This window comes from Paramisgurnus dabryanus, chromosome 11 (assembly GCF_030506205.2).
Source record: "Paramisgurnus dabryanus chromosome 11, PD_genome_1.1, whole genome shotgun sequence".
Classification (NCBI taxonomy): domain Eukaryota; kingdom Metazoa; phylum Chordata; class Actinopteri; order Cypriniformes; family Cobitidae; genus Paramisgurnus; species Paramisgurnus dabryanus.
This window is the reverse complement of record NC_133347.1, coordinates 21,855,525-21,868,680: the sequence shown is the minus strand read 5'-3', so window position 1 is coordinate 21,868,680 and position 13,156 is coordinate 21,855,525. Positions and strand designations below refer to the sequence as shown.

The following is a 13,156-nucleotide window of genomic DNA, read 5'->3' as shown; positions in this document are numbered from 1 at the left end:
TTTTGCTGGCGTTTTATCGTGTGATTAAGACCATGCAATTACATCATTAAAATAGGGCCCACAGACTGTATATTTGTGTTTTATTGCTCAGTTTTAGCCTCACTGCTTCACTCTCATTCATTGTTCATTTTTTTTTTCATTAAAATCTGAGCCAACAGATGAAGAGCGCTGCCAAAAGCTATGGCAAAAAAACGAAAACGATTTACAGGTACCTTTCTTTGAACTGACAGTGAGTCAGGGACAAGAAATTGTGTGGGTCATTTTATTTTACGCAGTAAATACTTTTGAACTCTGTGACTCAAGGAGTTTTTCTTAAAAAGGGCAACCAGACTTTCATGTCCTGGTTAGAATCAGTAATTAATTCAAACTAATTAGATTATGTAAACAGTGATTTAACCAAACAGGATGAAGAAATTAGCCAATTCCCCTTTTGCAGTCGATCATTTGGAGTTGATCATGTTGGAGCATCATAACAGCATATGTAAAAGTTTTTCTTGTGAAAGTAATTTTATTCATGCTTTAAAAAGCTTAAATGTAACTGTGCACCCTTTTCTTATTTAGTATACGTGGATCTGAATATGCAAATTAGTCCCTGCCTCAATGGACCATAGATATATATGTACATAGATTCTACATTCAGCAGTTTCAGAGCCAAGTCTGGTATACAATGCAGACATGAGCTGAGTGTTTTCAGCCTTTATTTCTTCTAGCCCTGATCCCTGATTTGCTGATTGGTAACCAGTCATTCATCATTTTAATAATTTATTTGACCTTGTAAGTGGAACAACACAAAACATTCCACTTACTATAAAATACTTTGAGAAATTACTAAACAGTGAAAAAGCTATTCATCCAGTCTGAACCAAAAGTATCGCTTCCAGTAATGTGCGCCTAAAAATGCTGTCTAGGCAGTCAGCTCTAAGTGATGAGACAGCGCCTTTAGCCAACTATGCCGTGTCTTCTCCGTATCATGTCTGTGGTCCAAAGAGTCATTTGCAGTGGAGAATAGGCGTAAAAAAATGAATATGGAGAAGACTGGCCCAGGAATAATTGTAGCTACAGGGGCAAGGTTTGATGAATAGTGAGGGTGCCAAATATTCTGCCAGGACACTCTCAGGGATAGAGAGGATAATGATTTTTTTTCTAGGGTGAAGGAGAGAATGAGATTTTAGGCTTGGTCTTGTTTATGCTTGCACTGATAATATTTGGAAGGGAAGCTTGTGGTCAGGATTTCAATATTAAAGCTTATCTTGTGGTTTAAAATTGTCAGCAGTAAATCAGTATTTCTAAAGCTTAATCACACTGTTCCCTTAAAGGTCCCATAATATGGCAATTTTTCAATATTGAATATATTTCAATATTTAATCCGGTGTCTCCAGAAGTGCATGTGAAGTTTCACTTTTAAATATCCTATAGATTATTTATTATACCATGTTGACAAGTCCTTTTTCTGGGTGTGCAGGAAAAAGTGCCTAAAGTGTCTCTTTAAATGCAAATGAGCTGCTGCTTCCTGTCCCGTTTACTGTTATCTATGCCAGGGGTTCTCAACCTTTTGCAACTTACTGTATGGGCCAGCAATGATTGTTTAAAAATAGGGATGCATTGAAATTCAGGCCAAAAATTGTATTATCGGTTTTCAGCCGAAAGAATAAAACAGCCAAAAATATAATCAGAAAATAATTTGATGAAAAAAGTTGGAGTGGGCAAGTTTTTGTCATTACAGGGTGATTGTGTACACACACAGGCGAAAATGTTGGTGTTTTCCTTTAAAGGAATAGTTCTGCAAATGGCGACTTGACATTATTTGTTCACTGTCCTTAATTTGTACTGTGTGCTATTGCTTTGTTTTCATGCATGGAATACAAAATAAGAAATGTTTCAAAGAAAGACATTTTTATTGACCAAGCCTTTCAAACACAAAACACACCATTTAACTTATTTTAAACTCATTATGTCATTATACATTAATAGACATTGACCTTTTATACCTTTGGTTGTTTGTCATCTAGGACTTGTTTCCTCTTCAGTATTTCTTCTGATGGTGGGAGTAATTGGTTCTAAGAAACATGGACATGGCCGGAGGAGATGATTCTGGTGAAAGTACCCTTATGTTGCAGCCAAAACGCCCTGCGGTAACAACTTTCATTTCACATAAAGCATCATGGTATCATAGATTAGAAAGCCTGTATGATGTTATTGTTATTCATGTGTTTATTAACTTGTATAATAAAACAAAAAAGTCAGAGGAGTTCAGACTAGTTTAAACCAATATCTACATCCTAAAGATGGAACCTAATTAAAATTCTGTTCAACATGTTGACCTATTCAATAAATGATGATAGAATTTTCGTTTTTGGGTGAACTATCCCTTTAATGTTCAAGGTTTATGTAAAGGTTTAGTGGCATTTAGCGGTGAGATTGCGAATTGCAATCAACAGCTCAGTCCACAGCTCACCCCTCAATTTGAAACGCATAGAGAAGCTACGGTAGCCGCCACAGGACAAACATGTCGTCATGTCTGAGACAGTGGGACAAAACGCGCTCTCTAGAACAGTCTGTCTGTTAAGGGCTACTGTAGAAACATGCCAGTGACTTCCATGTGCAGTAAGGAGACCCGCAGCGTTTTTAGGTAAAAACGGCTCAATGTAAGGTGATAAAAACAATACAGTTCATAACGGTTTATTATGTTACCATGAAATAAAATATCCGATTTTTCTATTTCGTGCATTCCATGGAATGTAAATAAGTGGGGGTGGCTAACTCGGCACTCCCGAATGTTAAGGGCTCATTGTAGTTGTGTGTAGGTATGGTGTAGCCGCACTGACGGCGCCATGAGGGTTTTGAAAAGCATAAAGGTTTTTATTTCAGCATAACTACAGGTACAAAGTCATCATATACAATAAATATGTGGGGTATAATAATCTTTTACATTTTAATCCTTTAATTTTTTATATTGAAAAACAGTTGTGTGCAGCAGCGCATCCATGTTTGTGATAAGCAAACGCACGTTTTCGTCCCGTTTGTAGGCGGATATTGCGCTCATTAAATAATAAAAACAGGATTGCGCCAATGCCTTTAGACTTAAGACCAGGTTTTAGTTGGTCTAAGGCATAGTCTATTTTGGTTGCCTCAAAATAGCAAACGCGCCAACAATGCGCCTGAACACACCTCGGTTTTAGATCAGAATGCCCATGGGCTCAAAAGCATTTTCTATTTAAACAATGTGGCGCTAAATGTGAAAATGATAATTGCGCCGAGTTGAAACTTGCAAAACACACTTGTTTCGCACATTGCGCCGGGTGTATGATAGGGCCCTTAATCTTCTGGGCATTTTCACCCTTGCCCATATTTAAAACTGTGGTAAGCATTTAGTTAAAAGCTATAGTGAGTGTCAAATTTCTACACACTTTTACAGAGATGGGGTCTTAAGTCATATGAGACTTGATACTTGCTTGACAAATATTTAAAAAAGACTCGACTTCACTTTGACTTGACATTCATGACTTGAGTTAAATGACTCGAAATAATTAGTTTTTTGTTTAATAAATATCTGTTTTTGAACGCACCACACGGGCGCAACCTAACCACTTGACGCAGCAGGCAAGCAGAGGCAGGGCATGCATTAACTAAATAAACCTTAAAGGGACACTCCACTTTTGTGAAAATATGCTCATTTTCCAGCTAGAGTTAAATGTTTGATTTTAGAATCAATTCAGCCGATCTCCAGGTCATTGAATCTGATTAAACCATTAGCATCACGCTAAAAAAAATAACCAAAGAGTTTCAATATTTTTCCTATTTAAAACTTGACTCTTCTGTAGTTACATCGTGTACTGAGACCGACATAAAATTAAAAGTTGACATTGTCTAGGCAGATACGACCGGGAACTATACTCTCATTCCGGCACAATAATCAAGGACTTTGCTGCTGTAACATGGCTGCAGGAGGCGCAATGAAATTACAATGCCTGAAAATAGTCCCCTGGTATTGAAAGTTACCAAGGGGACTATTGTTGGGTGCTTTAAGTTGTGACCGAATTTGAAATTCGCATACCAGGATTTTGTAAGATGCTAAAAAGAGAAGAACAGCAGTATGCAAGATGTGAATGTCAAAGTTAGCTAAAGTTAATGTCTAAAGTTAATGTCTTCAAGGCACTTGAATATTATTGAAATAAAATACTTTATTTCATCATGGCTTTAATATTTTAAAAACAGGTGACACAAGTACTGCACACCTACATTCTCTTTGTACTATTAAACTTTTCTTTTCGTGCTTGTCATGTAAAGCTTGACCTGGTCGATCACACACCCTGACAAAAGCTATATAGACTGATTTACACCGACGTTTTTCTTCCAACCTCTGCCTCCCTTTCAACATGGCAGCGGAGTGAAATCATAAATCACTCTAGGACCTAGTCACGCTGTACAGGACAATCAAGGGAGAGACATTTCAAATAATACACTGACTTTAATGCTAAAAGTAATATTAGCGATATACTGTAACTACTCATATGTTTGTTATGATGAGTGTGTCATGACAATTTCTGAGGATGCCGTATGAAACAAGAAACCATTTAATTAACCAGTTATCTGCCAAAGACATGTTTTTACGTCAATCCATATTTCCGCTATTATGCAGTAGGTGGCGCTCATACCCTCCTTATAAAACACTATACGGATCCAAAAGCAGTAAAAACTCTGTGAATGTTTTGATCATCGTTCTGAATCTGATCTCTAACAAAAGCCCTTGACAAAAGTGCAATAATCTCAGCTTTTTGTTCAAAATGAGGGATTTCTGAAGAAACCTACCCGTGTTTTTCATTTAAAATGTTTTATGTTAACATCTATTTAAAGAACAATAGGAAGGCATTAAACTTTTGTAAAAATCATAAACAGTATCACAAAAGACTCGGAGTTGCTTGAGACATGAAGGTTGAGACTTGAGACTTACTTGTGACTTACTCCCACGTCTGCATTTTTATATTCCTATAAACTAAAAACATATAAATCTTGAAATATACCGTTACCGTGAAATAAAATGACTCATTCCAGGAAATGGATTTTTGGTCATACCGCCCACCCCTAATTGCATTTGTAGAAGACCTAAGAAGTTTTATCCCCATGTCATATCTTCACTGATTCCATCTCTCTTCACCTTCACTTACTTTGTAGAACATAATTGAATTCATAACTCAGACCAGCTGCAAACTATTAGTCTAAACGTCATCCCATCTTCTCGCAGCTGTTGTTGGCAAGGTTGGTTTATTCCCTTAGTGCTGCTGCTGAAATGTTGACCTAAAGTATATTCATATGCAGATTATCTCAGCTCTGTCCATTTGGTGGTTCATGATTGGATCTCTTATCACCTATTTTTTTAGGCAGATTGGTTTCATTACAGAAAAAGGAACACTTTTTAAAAGAATCGAAAGAATGTGACATGAGAATTTGATGAAAAGAGCAGTGCAGAAGACAAAACCAGTTCACATTAAAATCTGATTTGGAAATTAAATTTATTTCTTGGCATTGTGCTTTCATTTTACATTGTCGTTGCAAAGGCAACCAGCATACTTATAACAGGATCTGACTCTGCATATTTGTGAACCTGCCTGTGAAAAACAAGCTAAAGATAATCAAATTACGAGATTTGGAGCATCAAAGTTTGATTGCACTCATTGATATCACTTTAATTTCAATATTTGATATGACATTACTCAGTTAATATTGAAGATATCAAGGTTCTTAACATTATCTACCTGTATAGGTGGTTTTATGTAGAAAAAAGACTTTAGCTGTGTTTGCACATTTGTACAGCTCTTTGATCAAATTCCCACAGATGCCAGCATCTCAAACGTTGATGAAAATTACCTTAAATGTAATCCATTTTTGATTAGTTCATTTGCTTCTCCTTATCAGGTGGAAAAATCTTATCAGTGTTTACGATGATGAAGATTATCATAATCGTATTCAAAGCACAGCACTAGGTAGGCATAAGGCAACTCGTGCCTCACTTAATGAATGCACGTACACGACTTCGTATCGGCCGAAATACAGCACGGTCAATCACAACGAACCATTATGAGCTGAAAATATTTTTTGTGTAATTGGTGCAAGACATAAATGCACTCTCCTGGTCACGAGTAAGGTTTAAAACACTCTACCAATCTACCAAAATATTGAATTACTCTAAAGCTCACATAGTTTTTGAACTTTTTTGAGTTCAACAAGCAATTTCACCTTTTTCCTTTATGTGTTATTAGGTTGAGTAGAACATTTTCTGCATAGTGCCATTAAAATCTCTTTTTTTTGCAAGTGAGGATGGTTAACTTTAGAGATGCACAGATACTACATTTTTGTGCTGATACAATAATCGATTACTTAGAATGACATCTACCAATACAGATAGATAAGGATAGTTTTGCTTTTTATTCATTGTTTGAAATTTTTCGTGAATTATTCATTGTGAAATCCTTAAAGTGCAGAGTGTAGAAACTGCAATTCTGTTGTCATTAGCTGGGTTTCCATCCAGAAGCGATGTAAATCTTTTAAAAGTTTACAAAACAGAAAAGAAAACTAATGTGAATTAGGTGCTTTTCCATCCAGTTCTTAGAGCGGATAATAGTGGTATTGCCAATGTAACCATTGTTTAAAACCCATTGTTTTGCTTCATAAAACATTACAGTTTTTTTTTCAAATCCATCAGCTGATGTAGCCGATTCGTCTTGTGGGTTCAATGTTCGCTATGTCAGAATTTATTAAGCATACGTGTTTCCATCTCCAATTACTTGCATTAAAAGTGGTCGCACAGCGTGTCACGTCGCACTAGGGGTGTCACGATTCTCCAAATCCACGGTTTGATTACATTTTCGATTCTTAGGTCACGCTTCGATTCTCGGTTTTTACTTTTTTTTGAAAGAACAGGCTGCTATGCCATTTTAAGACTAGACTTTTATGAAATATAATATCTGACTTTGAACCAGGAGATGCCCTGCCATGTTAGTCGTGCTGCCAGTGGAAAAATACGGTACAGGCACATACCTGATAAAACAAAACTTCCTGTCAGATGAACATTCCAGTCAGTACTTTGCACCTTTACAACACGCTTTTATTACCATCAGACAAGATTGTGAAACTACACCCTAATAAGTCATGTTTAAATGCTGTTGTCATAACTCTTAAGAAACTGAAATAAGTTTTGTGAAACTTAAACAGATCTCAGTTCAGAGAAATGACCGGTCTTGTCACAGACGCCGCTCTGCTGTGCACACGTGCATGCTCTGATTGAGTTCAGCTCAAGGCGGAGGCGCGTGCTGTTTTTTGTTTTCCATGTAAAGGGTAAAAAACTGCTTGCGTGGTGTCTTCTGCATCTGCCATGCTATCTTTTAACTGGCTGTAACTAGCAAAGCTAGAGGAGGTTGACTCCCAGCACTCAACACGTGTGTTTTTTTCTGCTTGGCAAGCAGACCGGGCGTGGCAGCATCGACTTAAATTCGATCGATTTCGATTTAAAATCGAAATTGTGACACCTAGGGCTGGGCGATATGACTCAAAAAATTATCGAGAAAATGTTTTCCATATCAGTCGATATCGATAATTATCATGATAAATAACAAATCATTACTCCTGTCAAATTTAAAGGCAGATTTTTGCTCCTGAATGAAAATTGTAAAAACCAGACAGTTAATAATAGTTTTAAACTACTTTTTATTCAGAACATGACAAATACAAAAACTAAAATCTTGTTTTAATGCATCTGTATTAAATGTAAATCTATTTGTTATGAAATCAACACATTTCTGACACAAAAGCAGCAGACTACTGTCCCTTTAAGACCCAAGACAGACTGCTTTAAGTTTCAATATACTGAGTAACAGCTGTTTATGTTCACTTAAACAAGAAAGAAAACTTAGTTCAGTGATCACGCGTGTGTTATACATATACGAGCTATACACGCTGATAAATGGATGTCAAGGGTGTCACTTTGCTGTGGGAGCGCACATACCCAAACACTATATTCACTGCAGTGGTGGATCTGCTGCTTTTCCTCAGTTTCCTGAATTTGTGAATGTCCTGTAAATATACTTTTAAAGCTGGGCGGACGTGTGCGTGCGCAAGGCGGACGCTGAATGAAAGTAAAGTATACTGCACGCACCTGTGTCTGCTGTGTTTGACGAACCCTGTTTGCGCGTCCAACATTACACACAAGAAAATGTTTCCGCGCATTTGGATTCCGTGATTCCGTCCGCGTTATCCGCATCGCGAAAATCATAGGTCTCTACTAATAAATAAATAACTTGCCTCATCTTCCACTCCTTCAAGTCTGACTGTCACTGTGATTGTAAACCAAGAGCGCGTGCCGCATCCGGAAGTGCTCGCGCAACATTACGCACAGTGCTTAAACATTATCGATCACTTATCGAACTGTCCTTATCGTTTTATCGAAAAAGTTTATATCGGTAAAATTATCGTTATCGAATTATCGCCCAGCCCTAGTGACACCCTTAGTTAAAACCGAACACATTATTTCCCATGAATTTACACTGGAGGCGCCTAATGGTGGCTGTCCGCTGTGACTCTGGACACCACTCAAATCGCTGCCGCGCCACTCACATAGTTTAAAATTAAAGGTGCAGTGTGTTCATTTTTGCAGCATCTAGTGGTGAGGTTGCGCATTGCAACCAACGGCTCAGTCCACTGCTCACCCCTCGCTTTTGAAATGCATAGAGAGGCTACATCAGCCGCCACTGGACAAACATGTCATCGTCAGAAACAATTAAGTAAAAAAAGTTTGTCCGTTAAGGGCTTCTGTAGAAACATGGCAGCACAAAATGGCGACTTCCATGTAAGGGGACCCTCGGTGTATGTAGATAAACATCTCATTCTAAGGTAATAAAAACATAACCGTGCATTATGAAAGGTCTTTATACACCCCTGATCAAATAGTTTTGTATAATATTTTGCATTTATGTCAAGAGATCCTTCTAAAAAATAACACACTGCACCTTTAAAGAGTAACTAAACCCCAAACCAACTTTTTTTAGTTAATGATCTGTAAGAATGACGCTTTATTAGTGCTGTTCATTGATTTTAGTAAGTTTTTTGACATTTGGATATAAAGTGTTTCAATACTACAATATATGGCGTAAAAACGTCTGATTGCTGCCCTCTTGAGGTTGAACGGTGGCTACTGCAGTTGAATTTTCCTATTGGATGTTGGGTCCAAGAAATGACTCGTGACGTAAGCAGGTTCAAGCTCACCACGCCCTTGTTACGATCTCACCACACACTTGATACGAGCTTAGTTCGTCCCCTCTATCTCCGTTGGGATCTGCCCACTTTTCTTGCATTTTTCAAATATTGCAGTGGGTGGAGTCAGGCTCTGACCAGGGGTTTAGTTACGCTTTAAATAACATCATATTTGTCCAAAATCGTTAACGATTAACATAGGCTGCTACTGCATATTTTGCATCTGGAAGTAAACTCTGTCTGACTTATGGAGTGTTCACATGTATTGGCATCGCATTCCTTTTAGAAATCTTTAGCTTGAACATATTTTTTTTTTGCTTGAATTTTTTCAACTAGCACGTGTTTGCGGCAATCACACTGCCCAATTCGCATGATTCACATTGCCCTGATCGCATTCGCTTCTATTCACGTCTTTGCATTGACTGTATGTAATCTACTTGTGCAAATCGTTGAATTCACTTTTGGTGTGTACGCCCCATAAGCTTGCGCTATTGAAAGTCTATGTACTGTGTGCTCTACCTGCAAGTTTTCTACAGCACGCTGCACTTCTCGTCCAGTATGCAACCCCCTTAACTAAAATTGCTTTATCTGCCCATACCGATTATAGGCCGATATATCGATCCTTTTTATACAGAAAATACACAGAGAATGCATCTGGGATTTGTCCAGGATCGTTTGATTTTTTTTTTTTTTTGTTAATTCCCACTGCCAATAATTTTCTGTAATCTATGTGTGTGTTCACACAGATACCATAAAGATCCTGGAAAGATGCATGACTTGTTTAATGTACTGCACTAGTTTTTTTTCTCTGCAGCGTCTGAAATCTGTTATTTCTCTTTCCAGAAACCACAAATTTTTGTTTATGATAAGACTATAAAGGAGCATGTGTGATTTCAGCTTCAGAGTGGATATTTGACAGCTCCCTGATCTCTGCTTCATTCCAGTTTGCAGACATTTCTCGTTGTGAATGTTAATCTGCATGTAAATCCCTAATTTTAAAGAGCTGAACTATATCTTCATTGGTGCGATGACATGTGCGCCCTCACTACGGCATGCCCCTTACGGCATTGTTACTGCATCTTGTTCACACAGAGGTCTTTTTGGGAATGTTTTCGGAATGTTACTAGGTCCTCTTTCCGGGAGCGAACGAGGTGCTAGTTAACTGTGCTGTATTTGATTTATTTTTTGGTTCAAACAGATTGAAAAAAGAAAACTCAAGGGAAAGGATGTTTTTGAATCATTTAAAGTTTTAGTGTGGGTTCATTTGAATTATTTCTTTCCTTTAGTCCTAAAACACAGCTTTCAATTCTCATCCGGTCTGAAATTGTTGTACTGCTGGAGTGAATATAAATGAAAACATTACAGCCTAATGTAATTCCTGTGCTTGTCAGACTAGACTCGCGTGCTTTTATTACACTTGACCAAAGGCACGGGGTGCCTGTGAGCCCAAGCTAATGAAACATTACCAGAAGAAATTATTTTCCTTTAAAAAGAAGATTAAAAGAATTAACCTGGGTGCAGGGCCCTTTCCATTATCCAGTCTTATTTAATAATTGATCACTGTAAGTGATATTTCCCACACAGATGATTCGAGACTTTGTAATTGCGTCCGTTGTAGAGACGGCTTTAAATTATGATCAAATCAATCCCGCTGTCTCCATCTTTGTCTCTTATCTGTCTGTGCTGAAATGTTATGATTGCTATCAATTCAAATTGATGCCATCTTCTGTGAAAATCTATCCGGGACGCTTTGTTCAGTGCGATTCTGACTCTGTCACAAAAGGCCCAAATTGCTTGTGATTTGCGGTACCGTCATAGCATCCACTCGTGAATAGATTTCATAACCTCCCCTACGCGTTTGTATCCAAACGCCGATCCCCCTCCCGCTTTGATGTCATCAAACACGAATCAAATAGATGGATGATAGAAGAGATAAAATTGAAAATGTACCAAGAACAAGTGCCTCAGCACATCACTTTTTATTTCAGCTTAAAAAATGCATCGAATGTGCTGAGACTCAACGATTTTCCTTTTTCTCCATGTCCAAACCTTTGTATTTGTTTCTCTGTGTGTTTGTTTTCTCCGCCAGCTGTCGTGGGGTGTGAAAATTAAGAGGAAGCTGAAAAGCGTGGCACCTTTCCTGGGCAGGTTCAGGCCGTTGGTTGGACAGTGCTGTCACCAGTGCACTCCAGACAGTCTGGTAAGAAAACGGGGAGGATGAAAGGATTATTTAAAGATAATAAAAGGACCAACCGTAAGAGCCACAGGGAGAAGTACACAGGTTTAGGATTACCTGAAAACCCCAGACGATGCTTTCACAAACCCATATCATGAGGGACGATCAAAGAGATTTCAGACCGCAAGCCAACACGCTACTTATGGTAGGGATAGCAGGAAGAGAAAGGGATTAGGAGGGAAAAATAATGAACACACAAGAGCATAGTTTCCCCCTGTGCTATAAAGAGCTTTTCTGAAAACTGCAGATGACTAAGCTTGTTTCCAGCAGTACTGGTCCCAATGGGCACATAGCGTTGAGAGCTGGGATGCGGGCTAATGGAGCAGCAATCGGAGGGTTATTGGATCGAACCTCCTCCTGAATGAATCTATTAATCTCAACCATCTCAGAGCAGCCACCCAGATAAATCATATTTGAAGCATCCAGGGGTTTCGTTTCAATTAAAAGTCAGTTGAAAACACAAGCACAGGGGTGAACTGCAACAGCTGTGTCAAATAAATCCATGCTGTTAACTAAACCTGGGGCATAGCAACTAATAAACTGTTATTCATCTAGTATTGGGGAGGCCATCATTACTTTTCAACGAATCATGCTTTATTGCATATTATTGCTTGAGTCGTTGGAATGCTTGATTCTGATTGGCCAGTCGCAACATTTGCAGGTTTGTTATTCCAAGATAACAACAGCTCAAAACTAATAACACACGGTAACCCGGAAACTGCTAAATATTTTGAATTTTACAGTTTACTACACAAAAATGTAATATGTCTTTTAATAACATATAGGACATTATATTTACAAATCATTAAACCATATAGTGTGTTCGTGACATTTAAACATAACTGAACCGAAAATAAATGGGTTTTCCTTGTGGAAGGTCTGCATTCATTAAAAATGAGCAAATCAAACATTTCAAATTAATATTTACACTGCAAAAAATTATTTTCAAGAAAATAATTCTTAGTATTTTTGTCTTGTTTTCGGTAAAAATATCTAAACATTTTTAAACAACAATGCTTTTTATTGACCCAAGAAAATAAGTCTAGTTTTTAGACCAAAAATATCAAATTTAAGTGATTTTGTGCATAAAACAAGCAAAAAAATCTGCCAATGGGGTAAGCAAAAAATCTTGAGCATTTTTCTTAAACACTTAATTCAAGAAAAATGTGCTTACCCCATTGGCAGATTTTTTTGCTTGTTTTCTGGGGTTGTTTTGCTCATCAAGAAAAAGCATCTTAATATAAGAATTTTTAGATATTTTTACTGAAAACAAGACAAAAATACTAAGAATTTTTTTCTTCTTGAAAATCATTTTTTGCAGTGTAATGTTCCTTACCTTACTTATGAGGTAAATAGCTGTGTAATAAGCAGGATAATGTACAGGCAACCAGGTGTTAATGTGAATAGTGATATACCTGATCACACTGTTGAGCTTATTTCTGTGATAACAACCGGCTGCTTATACAGTGGTGTGAAAAAGTTTTGGCCCCCTTCCTGATTTTTTGTGTTATTGCATGTTTGTCACTCTTTAATGTTTCAGAGCATCAAACTAATTTAAATATTAGTCAGAGATAACACAAGTGAACACAACATGCAATTTTTAAATGAAACAAAATCCAAAACTGCATGGCCCTGTGTGAAAAAATGTTTGCCCCTGTTAAAACATAACTTAACTGT

General features: G+C 37.5%; 1 protein-coding gene across 1 annotated transcript in view; it reads left to right on the top strand.

Moving 5' to 3' along the window:
* Positions 1–2,007: 2,007 nt before the first annotated feature.
* Positions 2,008–13,156, top strand: part of gpat2 (glycerol-3-phosphate acyltransferase 2, mitochondrial) — a 68,265-nt gene continuing 57,116 nt past the window's right edge. Inside the window, exons 1-2 of the mRNA XM_065247408.2 lie at positions 2,008–2,132; positions 11,333–11,443. Of these exons, the coding sequence (XP_065103480.1) occupies positions 2,067–2,132; positions 11,333–11,443 (177 nt within the window). The 5' untranslated portion in view covers positions 2,008–2,066. The remainder of the gene's footprint in view (positions 2,133–11,332; positions 11,444–13,156) is intronic.